The sequence below is a fragment of the Amblyomma americanum genome, chromosome 10 (genome assembly GCF_052857255.1).
Source record: "Amblyomma americanum isolate KBUSLIRL-KWMA chromosome 10, ASM5285725v1, whole genome shotgun sequence".
Lineage (NCBI taxonomy): Eukaryota > Metazoa > Arthropoda > Arachnida > Ixodida > Ixodidae > Amblyomma > Amblyomma americanum.
Genome location: NC_135506.1, coordinates 90,983,602 through 90,997,754, shown reverse-complemented (window position 1 = coordinate 90,997,754; position 14,153 = coordinate 90,983,602). Strand labels below are relative to the sequence as shown.

General features: G+C 46.0%; 1 protein-coding gene across 1 annotated transcript in view; it reads left to right on the top strand.

The window, feature by feature from the left end:
- The window catches only part of LOC144108546 (uncharacterized), a 28,665-nt gene extending 15,996 nt beyond the window's left edge, over positions 1 to 12,669 (top strand). Inside the window, exons 2-3 of the mRNA XM_077641758.1 lie at positions 3,107 to 3,450; positions 12,175 to 12,669. Coding sequence (XP_077497884.1) covers positions 3,107 to 3,450; positions 12,175 to 12,456 — 626 coding nt within the window. The 3' untranslated portion in view covers positions 12,457 to 12,669. The remainder of the gene's footprint in view (positions 1 to 3,106; positions 3,451 to 12,174) is intronic.
- The last annotated feature ends 1,484 nt before the right edge of the window (positions 12,670 to 14,153 follow it).

Here is a 14,153-nt window from a genome sequence, read left to right as displayed (position 1 = left end):
ATCCTTGATACAGCGGACTATGAGCAATTGAAGTTCCCACAGAACATTCCTTCATGTGCGTGAATGCAATGTAAGGTTTCCATCACGCTGTTCCGCTGCCGATTCCTTTATTTACGCCGTTCATGGTTCACGCTGCCGAAATTATGTGCGTCATGCGGGGACGTTGAATCCTTAGACCATTTAATCCTCTCCTGTCGGCAGTTTTCACGGCATAGAGATAACGTTTTGCAAATTCCCCTTGCTCAGTTATGGCTGCCGTTTACTTTTCATGTCTCCCTCTCCTTCGGTGCAACCTTTAAAGGGTGTGGCCTTTAGCAGTGATGTGAGCTTCATCGCAGGTTCGTCACCGAGAATTCGTGTTAACTCTTCGTTGCCTTTACTTCTCTCAAAATTTATATATTATGATTATTCCTTTAAAATTAATTTAGTTTAGTCCGTGTTTCTTTGTTTCCTCGATGTTCATTCCAATTGCCCCTCTTTACTGCGAAAGCCCTGAGAATAAAATAAATGAAATGAAAATCTCTCATAATTCGTTGTTTGTTTTTTCAAATTTCTCTATTTTTATTGATGAGCCACTTGAGGTAAATCTGGAAGATTTTTTCTACTGTTCGAATCTCCACGAAATTATGACCAATCCCTCATCGTTGGTATGTTGCATCTCTTTAGACGCAGCAAGAACAAAACGAAGGCCGGAGCGCTAACTCTAGGCCAGCTTCTCGAACATACAATAGTGGATTTCACTAGGCTCCGAACCTCCAGATTACTGCTTTCGCATAAACATTAGAAAGGAAATACAACAACGTCGTGCCAGTAGGATCGGCAGCCACGATTTCCGTTTATCGCGTACGGGGCTCTGCCAGTTAAGCTATGGCGGTGGCTGTCCAACCTCGCCAACCGTGTTCGTATCACCTGACGTAGAGCGCTCTTTACTAACACAAGTTCCGGATGCCTATATTCTGCAGGAAGCCAGCCGACCGCGGCGCGTCGCGGTTGCTGCGGAAGCTCAATGCGGTGCACCCGACTGGGGCGTTATGCGGGAGCTCGCCGCAGCATGCCACCTTGCGAATGGACGGTGGACAATACGTCCGCGTTGCTTCTCTTGATCTGACAATAACTAAAGATGAAGTAAAGAAAGCTACAGAAGCAACGAAAAGAGGGAAAGCAGCTGGTTAGATTCAGGTAACATCAGATCTGTTGAAGGACGGAGGGGAGATTGTGGTACGAAAACTGGCTACCCTGTATACGCAATGCCTTATGACCTCGAGCGTACCAGAAGCTCTGCAGAACGCTAACACAATAATAATTCATCAGAAAGGATACGTGAGGGGCTTGAAAAATTAGACTGATCAGCTTACTATCTGTTGCCTGCAAGGTATTTACTAAAGCAATACTTAATAGAATCAAGACAACCTTAGATTTCGACGACCCAAATGACCAGGCAGGCTTTTGTAGAGGATATTCCACAACAGACCCCATTCACACTGCAACTCAGGTGATAGAGAAATGCCAAGAATATAATCAACCTCTATATATAGCCTTTATTGATTACGAGAAAGCATTTGATTCAGTTGAAACTTTAGCAGTCCTGCAGGCACTGCGGAATCCGGGTGTACAAGAGCCTTACCAAAAATACTTGAACATATCCACAGCGGTTGCACAGCTCAGATAGTCCTGCATAAAGTCAGGAATAAATTTCCAATACGAAAGAGTGTCAAGTAAGGAGATATATGGATGAATACAGGAGGTGTGCAGAGGCCTGTATCGGGAGTGGTTGAGGATAAGAGTCACCGGAGAATTCCTTAGAAATCAGCGATTCGTTTATGATATCGCGTTGCTAAGTCACTAAGGAGATGCTGAACTGCAAAACATTCCATTAGATAGACAGACAGAGCAGTATTGTTTATCTAAAGATTAATATACAGAAAACCAAAGTAATGTTCACACTCGCCGAAGAGAACAGCAGTTTACAAATGGTAGCGCGCTGAAGGAAGTGCTAAGGAAATACGTCTACTTAGGGCAGGCATTGACCGAAGATAGGGAGATACGGAGAAGAATAAAAACTGCGTGGAGCGCATTTGGCAGGGTATGGAAAGAAAAAATGATAGGTGTAACTTTAATAGACCGGAAGCGGGCTTAGTGGGTGATGGAACACACGTGGGTTAATTACTACCTAGTCGAAATCAATGGGAAGAAATGGGCTTGTGCAGGGCATGTAATGCGAAGGCAACATAATTGATGATCCTTATTGGCAACACACCAGATTCCAAGTGAAGTAAAGCGCAGCAGGTGGCGGCAGAAAATTAGATCGGCGGATGAGATTAAGAATTTTGAGGGGATAAGGCGGGCGCATATGGCACAGGACAGGGTTAATTGGAGAGGTATAAGAGAGGCCTTTGTTCTGCGGTGCGTATAGTCTGGCTGATAATAATGATGATGATGATGATGATGATGATGATTGAGAGGCACTATAATACAGGATGCGCTGTCTCGTCTCCTGCTTCATGTCTATGGTGGGATATGCCAGAATGCGACGCCATCCGGGCCGTCCCGTTGAACTATTCATTTTCTGGCCGGCGTTAACAAATCTACTGCTCTTCAATCCGTGGTTTGGGATCTTCTTTTCCTGTACTGTTCCCTGTAGTCCTTTATTTATTTGCTTGTATTTTTTGCGTCGCTGGAAAAAATTTCTCAATGCATTCTGTAGTCCAATTGTGGCCGAGTATAGAAGCATGAAAAAAATAATGAAAACACTTTCGCCATTTTACCATACAGCCCTCATTTGTGGCACAGACATTATTTTTTTCTGCGCATCTACTGACCTAGAGGTATGTTCCTAAAGATCAATCCGTAAAATTCCAAATGCATGCACATTGTTCTACGCAAAATTTTAGAGAAACAAGACAAGAAGAGCCACTTCACGTTATGACGTGGAAGCTTCAAAACGTGGATTGTACGGTGTCTTGCTGGTTTTAAATTATCGAAACATGCATTGGTTTTTTGGTGAAAAACGTACTTGAATAGCACAACCGCGAAATTATGCTTTGTGCATTTTTATCTCGTTTTCCCGTCCACACCACAGGAGACCTGCTGTGAAAAGTTCTTCAAGCCCTGTCATTAAGAGCCCAATCTCCAGCTATCGTCTTTCTAGAGGGGCACAGCCTGTGGACGGGTCACGTGAAGAAGTCCGATTCTACGCGATCTTCAGACCTCTGCAACGTGTACCTCTGCAGCACGCCAATCCAGCAGCCCGGGTCGCGGGCCCTTTCTTTCTTCGCCTCTTCTTCGCGGTCAGTGACTGGACATAGCTGGGAAAAGCACTGGCTGGTGGCGTTCGACTACGGCGGCCCGCAAGTGTTCGTCTGCGATGCCGACATGGACCATGCAGGAGATTTGACCGGACGCAGCACATGGAAGAGCAGGAAAGTTTTGGAGGAGGTGTATCCGTACAAGGTGAGTACTGGAAACGCATACTAAGACAAGAATGCGTGCGGAAAAAAATTGGCGGTGGTTTACCTCCGGTTAAACCTGGGGTGACGCGATTGCTACAGCTGGCTGAGTGTAACCTGGTCACGTGACGAACCACGTGACGAACCACGTGATCAGCCTTGGCCACGTGCCGCTGGCAGCTGCTCCGCACCACGTGACCAACAACGTGAGAGCGTGGCGGCGCAGCCACAGTGTGGCGGCGCCACAACGCAGAAGGCTGGAAATGCTACCGTTATGTACGCTACAAAATACAGTTAAAAGCAGTGATTTAAGAAAATATATACTGTAGTGCTTGAGAGAAGCAAAGTAAGCAGCTTGCAAGCTATGTTGGAGGAGTGCACAGCAACATCTACTTGTGAACGCCTGATAACAACAGACCGTCAATAACTGGAACAGAAAAGAAACCTGCAGCGGCAGCCACCACACTAAAGAAATATAAATAAGGTTTGACGACAGCTTGTCTGGTCGGATCGTAGATTCATGCTGTATTGAAAAGGAATGGTGACCAAAAGTTGTAAAAAATGTTAGGCATTTGTTCATGCGTCCCAAATCACGAAGCATATAAGAGCGTCGCAGTAATGTGTCCAGGCACCTTGCATGCGTAGGTGGAAGATTACTGCTGTTGAAATACACTGCTTTGTTTCTGCTGTCAGGTTTATCAGGGACTCCAGACGTAACAGTGGCAGCCATCTCATTGTGCGCAGCCAGGTTATTGTGTGTCGCCATTTCCCCTCTTTCCGCAATATTAAATCTTTTTGTAGCGATAGCTACATTACGGTAGCATTTCGAGCCTTCAGCGTGGCGGCGCCGCCACGCTCTCATGTGGTTTGTCTCGTGGTGCGGAGCAGCTGCCGGCGGCGCGGCGCCGTGGCTGATCACGTGGTTCGTCACGAGGTTTGTCACGTGACCGAATTCCACTCAGCCAGCTGTTACTATCGCGTCACTCCCGCTTTAACCAGAGCTAAACCACCGCCAATTTTTTTTATATTTGACGTCGTTCTTGTGATCCCCTCATCGTCTTTCGAAGTTCCCCATCTCACCTATGTAAATATACTCGCTCTTTGCATCGGGTGCTTTAGAAAGTGCGAGAAACATGTTTCTTTTCGTTCGACTTTAACGGCCACCAATCGTGAACTAATTTTCGCGCTGAAGCGCGATGGAAATGCATTTGCTATGTGCTACAGCAAACACTAAAGACTCGCTCACGCCTTGTACATAAGTGATCTTAGTTCCGGCTTGGCAAGGAGGACAAAACGGTTCTGAAGGGCGCGATGACCTCTGGTAGAACGGTATCCAAGAAGTACTTGAGTAGGTGCATTTGTTGAGCTCTCGGCGCACTCAGCATAGGTCAGAAGCTGCAGCTTCAAATTTTATTTGGCACCCTGGATAATGGAAGCAGTCTCAGAACGCTTGTGGCACATCGGATGAACAGAATTGAAATGAAGATGCCGGCCTGTGTGTATGGGTCCTTTCTGCAGACATTGAACGAAAGGTGGCATCTATGTCGCTCAATGTATATGTCCAAAAATGAAACATGGCATGCGCCATGCTCCTCGAAACTGAACTATATTAAGTCTTCTGTGCTGCTAACGTGGTTTCTGATAGCAGACAATGCGTGCTTTTCGATACTGCAGAAGCATTTATGTATCGTAGAAATCTGTTGGTCACAACTGGAACAAGGCCAGTTAACGGTCTTTTGAAGCTTCCATGATAAAGTTGGCGGTTGTTACTCGAGATAGTTGCGCCCATGGCGGTGCTGTGAACCTCTTGGAGGAAAGTTATGCAAGTCGGCAATACACACGTGCGGCTCAAGAGGGACCCTTAGACTCAAAATAGAAGGAGACTTGCAGAGTCTTCTTACGGCAGCGTTCCGATTTGTTCTACCGCAGCACAAGTCGTTGCACTTTAAGCTCCTTTATTGGATCTGAACCACCTTTACATGCCCTCCCGAGTATTCATAAGCAGTGACGTGATGCAACCGAGAGTAGATTTTGTACGTTCGCCCTTATGCCGCCTGTCGCGCTACTTGTATAAGGCATTACCGGTCCTAAACACACTCATTCAATACGTAACCCTTTATATTTCACCGAAACGGTATGGGCAGATTGCGACAAAATTACTGTGCCCTTGCATATCAAGTCGCTGTTCACTAGTGTTCTGGCGGATCTGAGTGAACGAGCACCAGTCAGCGCGAAAGTACGACGAAGAACTGTGCTAGAGAACCCCTGTCGACGCATCGCAGCTTCCAAAGCTGTTACAGTTCTGCATGCAGAATTCATACTCTGTCTTTCAGGTTGCAGTTACAAAGAGTTTTACGGGGCCATCATGGGTCCGGCTGTCTTGGTAACAACCGCCAACTTCAACATGAAACTATTACAGATAGGGCGATGGCAGCATTCGAGCCACAGCCAAAGGTCTGTGTACAATCCGTCGACTATTTTTCTGCAAAATCAAAAGGAACGCTTGGCTGCTTTCACAAACCACATGAACAGCACTGAAGAATTCATTCGGTTCAGTGTCGAGGACGAGCCTTCTGGCAGTCTTCCTTTGTTGCACTTCTTGATTGAGACATGTTGCGGCCGCCTTTCGTTCAATATCTGCATAAAGGGCATACGGCTGTTCTTCCTGTTTTTCGGTGTACCAAAAGCGATATGTACCTTCTTCCATCGTCCGACGTGACGAAAAAGTATGCTCAAGATCTGAATATTGGGTTTCTCACCTACCACAGTGCACCGAGAGGTCATGGATTGCGGCGTCCCAAGCACTTCCTTGTTCTATCTTTACTCCCGAACTCCTCCCCTACGCCGAGCATCATGTCAGCGAATATTCACGCCGGCTAAAATCTCTGTTTTTCATTAAAGAGTTATCTCTCTGAGTACCGATCTAAAGGTGTCATCACGCCCAGCACAATCGGTTCGTCTTCCTTGCCGCACCCAAGCCGCCTTCCCTTATGTACGGAGCGTCAGCGAGTCTTTGGTCGGTGCACGGCTCACTTACGGTATTCATGTCACTCACGCCTCAGCGTGCAAGCTTAGGAACGCGTTGCTGGCCTTAAATGACTGACTACAGAAAGAAAAGTTTCCTGGCGTAATTTATAGAATTCCTCCGCACACTGCGACCATTCCGACCGAGGCGAGAGCGGGAACTTCAAACGGCGATTCAGGGAACACAAATACGACATCATCAGTGAAAAGACTGGCTCTAACGTGCTTGCCGAACAGATGGCAGCCGCGACACACATTATCGCTTGGGATGAAACATCAATAATCAGAACAGAAAAGAACTGGCTCTCCCTTTCATATCTCGAGTCCCTGATAATGAAAAAAGCAACAACATTAAATTACAACGACGATAACCTTCCGCCTACAAGCGCAAAGGAGAGGCTTCGGTTGATTACTGCGTCGCAGTTTGTTTTGTCTTGGTTTAAGGCTTTTCGTTGAATGAACAAGGCTTCCGTACGAGAACCAAAGCGTCTACATTTTAACAACTTTCGGCCAGCATTCCTATTCCTTTGCACCTCCGCACTAAAACGGAAGAATGTATCTATGTATCTCAACAGAGAATATAGGTCAGCTAAAAGAAAAAAAAAGTGTATACCATTCCATCGAAACTATAGCGTCTAGCTCAATCAATCAATCAATCAATCTTTTATTTCCTCCTCAGAAAAAGATTAACGGAGGACGAGGAGGGCTCGAAGAAAAATGTGGCAGTTTCCACTTGGTGAGCTTCGAGCCCCCTATTTACAAGGCATATACAGTGGAAGATTTAGAAATATACATCTTTATACATTAGAAAGTGTAACAGTCAGTACGTATATGCAATACAAAAAACAATATACACTCATTCTCGAGCCACAAATAAAAGTCAATATATACAAGGCAGCCATGGTAGCACAACAATTTTACAATGGAAAGAGCATTTCTAAATACATGAAACAATTTCATACACGCTCACTCTCCCGTTACAAAGGACTTAAGTATATTGTTGTTAATGGTGCTTATGTTTATTCCCTCACAATGAAGGTGGTTGCTGGTTTCTAATGGTCGGTTTCTACGAACAAAGCTTAATTGGCAACAACACCTGCATTTTTGCATGTCTTCCAATTAAATATGGTAAAACGTGAAATATTTGTGAAGCTCACAGTATGGAGCTCCGGTCTCCTTGGGAGCACAGTAACTTGGTGTTTGCAAGGATTCATAGAGATACATAATTGTTTTACAGACTGATGCGTTGCCAGACTTTTAATATGCTAATGCATATGACGCACGTTCTCACTCTAGGAGACGCCGAAATGTCTAATTTCTTACCCCAAAAAGGCCAAGACGGTGCATTGTTGCTGTTCAGCCAGTCTATGACAGCGTGCATAGAGCGACGTTCATGTGACCGTGAACTTTTCTGTTCGAGTACCAGTCCCTGTGGAGCTAGTGTTATAGACCTCAGTGCATATTACAGTTCGCTTTTTCTGTAAATTCCAGTAGGAGGTTCGCAGAAAGAAGAAAAATATAATGATGACTTGTGAATTCAAAGAAGGTGAAAGTGTACCGGGCACAATATCCGGCCGGATTTCTTGGTCTCACACTTCCACTTCGGGCGCATTTAACACCGTTTTCCATCGAATCGTGCTCTGATAGCAAGCAATATGAATGCGTTTATTGGTACGTAAATTCGTTGCAAAACTAACGTTTGTACCTCGTATAGGGGCTTCACTGGTGATGTATGTAGTGGGCCGGCATGCTTTAAAAGGTCTAAGTGCCTTTTCCTGCGCCTTCCTAAGAACAGGCGTAAGCCAAAAGGATATGCCGGTGCTGTTATAGCATTTGCTGACGTCAAACTCCAACCAAAATAACCGATGTGCTAAAAAAGGGACCGAAGTTCAGCATGGAACCTACTGTACCAGAGCACGAGCTTCTGTCTTTAAAGTGGCAGTTGGAGCGCAGAGAAAACGACAAGGACCGTCAAAAGTCTCTTCTAGATAGTCTTGACTGCCTGCTGCAGACTACTACCAGTCGTCAGATTTGTGCGAGCAAAGGATGATCAAGCTTGAAAATGAATGTGCATGAGGTTGCCTCCTTTTTTGAAGAAAACGGGTTGATCGTTCTGCTAGCAGACTAGGGTGGAGGGTTGGTCTTACCACTGTTTGGGATGTTTAACGACACGCCACTAAAGCTGTCACAAAGAACCCTGCGCCTAATACAGCGCAGGCTTCCAAGGAAAAAGCTCAAGCGATATAACTCTGCAAGGACATGTCTTTGGATTGATTGACGAGCGTTGTTACTAACTACAAACAGTAATGTTTTTTTTTTCTGTGAGAAACCTGCAAACTTTATAAGCCCTTTCGATAACAAGTGACTGAGAGGGGTACCTGGCAACGGGAGATTGGCCCCTTTTTCCCGATGTGTTTAAAGGCGTTGGTATAAAGACCCATTCGCGACAAAGAACAATGGCGATGTGGTTTCCTTCCTACAGCGTCCCTTATCTTTGGGTTGCGTCGTCTAGATAGTTACAAAAATCTTTTTCTTTTCTATTCCTAATGCTGCCCTGCTTCGTGTCGATAGGTCTCGCATTGAAGGAAATGGTGCCGTTAGTTTTCAAAACACCAGACGTTTGACCCTGTGCAATATTATGAAGCTGCTTGAATTTTGTTTTGAGTCAAACTTTGTGACTTCTGACAACCAGAACCTTGTTCATCGCGAGGATATTTCCATCAGTCCTTGTGTGGTGACTGTAGTTGTTGGTACTCTTTTGGCCAGCATTGATCGTAATCTGGTAACCCCTCAAGAATTACCTGTTCAGAATAGATTGCATTTTTTAGTTACTAGCCTGACTTTAACAACACGTCAGACGTGCTGGATGTATTACCCATGTGTCCCAAAAGACCTGTAGCTATTTGAATCCGCTAATTCTGGGACGGTAAAACGGGCCATTGGTACTTTCTTCGTCAGGAGAGGTTTGAAACATTTATGTTCTCGCCTGGCGCATCACAGCCTCAGCAATCAGGTTCGTCGGATGCTGAATGCTGGCTTCACTGTCTCGCCGTAGTGGCTCTGCGGAGATGCTCCTGCAGGTATTGAAGGCTAGAACACCTTAGGAAGTTGACAGTCGAGTAAAAAAAATTAGACTCGAGGCTGTCCGCTATATTCATACGGTGTCGCACAATGTCGACAATGTAGCCAATCTCTACGGTGTGCAGTATGTATTCCCTGCCCCACGAATTGTGACCCCGAATCGCCTCCGAAGAAAGGAGCGATAGAGAATGCATGAAATGTGACGCCACTCAGTTCGTCAGGTGTTCGGTTTGGGCTGTGTATGAAATTGCCCTGACCGATGGGAAAATTTAGTTTCGCCATACGGGCCTGTGTATATATGAACGACACAGGGAGCACCGGTATTCGATAAACAACTGAAAAGGGGCTAATTTGCACTTGCTCTACGCAGCATTCTATTTGGCGGCGCGTGAGAACTTGTGCCGACCTTTGCCTGTAAGAGCAGAAATTTCCAGGCGAATTCGTGAACAGATGGCACTTTAGCTTGCTTACGTTTTTTTTTCATAATGAAGAAGAGAGATGACAACATTTGTGCTACTTTTATCAAATTGTATAAAAAAAACTCCAGTGGAGCCCTTAAGTCTACATAGGTGCAGTAATGTAAAACCATTTCTCTGCGCGTCCTTTCTCCTTTAAACGCGTCCGACATATCGCCTCCATCATCTAACCTACGCGCATAGCGTTTCTTACTATTAACTGGAGGTAAAGCTAGCGCCTCGCCTATGGAAGTTTGCATCCATGGAGCATATTCGAGACGACCTCAGCCACCATGGGCGCTCTGAGCATCATGGGGCGGAGAGCCACCGACTGCAGAACCACAAATTTAGGCCAAATGTAATGAAAAAACAAACGCTTTTCGAGAATCAAGAATGCCCTATCGTTTAATACCCTGTCTACAAATTGCAACAAACGAGCAGAAAAGCACGTAAATGTAAAGTTTGCCCAAAATAAGCGTTGGCTTGTTCTCCTGTTGGACAAGTATTGCAGACCACAAAAGCCAGTACGTAGTGTTTGACAGGCGCACTTTTAAAAAGAAATATGTTTTAAAAGCTGTCGCTTAAAGACCTCAAGAGGATTTTTAGTGGCACTTCGGAAAACAAAAACCTTTTATAGACGTCGTGTGCTGTTGCGTTTTCGCTACTATGGCTTTTGCGCACTACGTTTGTGCCGAAGTCGCCCGTACGCGGGGTACGCGGTAGACAGAATCGACCATCTCAGTAACACCACTCTGTGTTCCTGAAAAAAAAAACGGACTCTCCCGCACCAAGTAGCTCATCGCCCCATGATGCTTGGAGCGCCCATGGTGGCTGACGTGCAGTGCTGCCAGCTTTCCCTCTAGGTAATAGCAAGGAACTCTATGCCTATGCGACTTCCTTCGCGCCATCTGCTAACCAAGCGTCGTAGATTGCGAGGGCGGTTTTGAGGGGGTTATGCACGATGGCGCTACGACTGCATTTTAATGCAGTTCTTGTAGACCCACGCTCTCTACCGCTTCTGTCCACAGCTTTTGTCCACAGCTTCCTGTCGCGCCACTCATGAGCCAGGAAATGCTTTCCCTTTAAAAGAACGCATGTTTTTGGCACGCACTTAGAGAATCATTTGCAAGACACATCAAGATATAGGTATCTGATTTATTCCGAATAAAATCTCTCGCGAGTGTCCGCCTCTCATCGTGCTCTCAACGGCCATGCTTGTGTAGCACAGTCCCTTGCTTAAATTTGTGCTTGTGTTTTTGTGGGCTGAGAGATGTAACTCTAAATATCTCCGCCTATTCTGAGTGCACGTTTCGCACATTAAGAGTCAAGCTTTAACACTTCTATTTTCTGGCTTGGTTTCAAATATTAACGTCGCTGGACGAAGAATACAACTGCAAATACGGAGCCTCCTTCTGAACGCACTGGGTTCTGGCAAATAGGCTAGTCGACTCGCACAATCCGGATGTGCTGAAGGAGGTTCCAACTTCTAGCGTGTTCTCTCCACTTCTCTTATAAAAAGGTACGAGAGGGAGACGAGGGTGTCAATAAACGGAAAGCCACTCAATAGCATTTGTTCTACCACGATATGCTTCCAGAGCTCCCACCCTCTTCCCTGGAACTTCTGATCCGCAGGAAGATCACAACCACCCGCGCGAAAAAAAAAATTATGGCTGACTTCTAGGAGCCTCAAAAACAAACGGCTCTTCAATACACTGCCCGCACAAGCTTGACTAGTGAAGAGGGGACCATTTTATCTGGCGTACTATTATGAACACCCATTAATCAGCCTACGCACACAGAATGTGTACAGGGGAATCATGGACACTTTCCCCGCCCTCGTTCTGGGAGCTACGTATCAAATCAATACGATGCCGGAATACACCTACACATGGTCGTTAAGGTCCAAGATCTCACACCACTCTCCCAAACCAAGCATCCTATACATCCGGAGAGAGGAGGCCCTCAACGCGAGCACATCTATGTGTTGCTCCTATCCAGTTGTGTTATGGATGTCATATTAGAGGAGAGGGCAACACATGAATACAGTTCCCTAGTTCATGTTAAAAGAACATTTTGCCATCTCCGTTGGTCTATTGCTTCGACACATAGACACAGTGAGGTAGCCGCAAGCACCAGTTGTGAACCTGCCGCTTTCTTTTCGTTTTCAGAGGCACCTCGGTGAGCACAGGATCCCTCAGGCGCGCATCGAGACGGTGGTGAGGAAGATGAGCGCCTCTGGCAGCTACCACCTGACGAAGAACAACTGCCAAAAATGGGCCGAGCGCTTCCTACGCGAACTTGGTATACAGATAACTCTCTGCGAGCCTCAAGCGGAGGAGGTGGTGGAGCGGGTCATAATACCGGGGGCTGTCGGTGGAGCTCTGCTAGCAGGCGCTGGTATCCTGGCCGCTTGTTTCGCTTCCGTACCGCGTCGAAATAATAGCAACTAACTGCAGCAGTAACGCCGATTGGCTACCAAAAAAGATGCGGCCCATGGACTTCAAGCCCAGTATGCACTTTCGCAGATTATTTGAGGTTGTTAATACTTTCGGCGCTAGCCTGTACACCAATCGAGTGCTGCGCAAATATTCGGTGGTGAATCGATAAAATATTGAAGTTGTTTGTAAGGAATTTAATGAAATACAATAAATTTTCAGTCTCGAAACCGCCCTTTAAAGAAAGCTGTGGATAGAATCGCCACAGTTTAATGCAGAATTGTCACAAGGATGATGATGGATTTCTATGGCGCTAGAGCGCCTATGGCCAATGAGCGCCATGGCACAAGGTATTTTTGATTACTCAAGGTGGAGTGAAATACCAATTTTACAAGCATTTCACCCTCATTAGACGAGCACCGGGCCAGGGGAAAACTTGTGCCCACTGTGTCACCGGTGGGTACCCGGCGGCACTGGGGATCGAACCCCGCACCTCCCGCATGCGAGGAGGATGCTCAACCACTCGGCCACCACTGCGGTCGGAACAGGCACAATATTAGCGTTTCTCGGGGACGTTAGCCCATTTCAATAGAGGCATTTCGCAACGTTAACATGTTAGTTTCCAGTACGTATGTCAACGGGTACAATGCATTTTACGTTTTTAGAGACTAAACTTTTTGTACTTCCTTGCAGCCGCTAGTGAACTATTGTGCTACGCAGAAACATAGCGAAACGACATGAAGCATAAATAGCAGTAGACAGTATCCATCGCAAGGAGATGTCACCTCTATGGTATTAGAAGAACACGTGTGCAGCATTTCAGGAAAGTATAGAGTTGAGGGGTTGGTTTCTGAACTGGGCTGTGTGGATTATTTAGCAGCGTTAGTATTTAAAATCCTTTAACGATGAAATTCAAGTCCACCCCCTTCTGGACCTAGCGACTTCAACGAGTCTTCCAAGAGCTTCACTGTACTCCTATGAAGAAAAGCTCCTCGCCTCTGTCATTTTGACGTATCTTTGTGTTGGCAAACTTGGCTGAAACTGTACAGTCATACAACACGTACAATTCACTAGAATGCGCTTCGCAAAGAATCGTGCTTGAAAGCGATAAGTTAATTATCAAATCAATTATGAAATCCATAATCAATTATGAAGAGGGACCGAATACAACGGCTTTTAGCGTAGGCCACTAAGCAGCTCTCTACATTAAAAAAGAGCACTGGGAGGTGTACAAAATCTCGTACGCCTCATGTACAAGAACTTATTTTGGGATCGCGCTTGGGTTCTTTATTCGAGCCCCTCCCCCACCATCCTTGATGCACTTCTGTCACCCCTCCCCAAGGTTATCGATCCAGGAAGATAAAAGCTCTTTCCCGTTCATGAAAACTGCGTTCTGAGACACTCCAAGTTATCACCAACGAGATAGATATAGATAGATAAATAAAGATGAGGAAGGAAGGACAGGGATGTTAACCAGAAAAGGGTTCCGGTTGGCTACCCTGCACTGGGGTAGAGGGATTAGGGGGCGAAAAGGAGGAAGAGAGAAGGGGAAAAAGTCATAACGCACGCACACACGCACAACGCTGTCACAATTTGTCACCAACAAAAGCAGCCTTGCAGGTGCCGCGTCAAGTGTCGAAAGAGGACGAAGCCGGTTCCAGACTTGTAACCGCCCTCAATTAGTGGCGTGGCGTTGTGCGTCAGATGTGGTG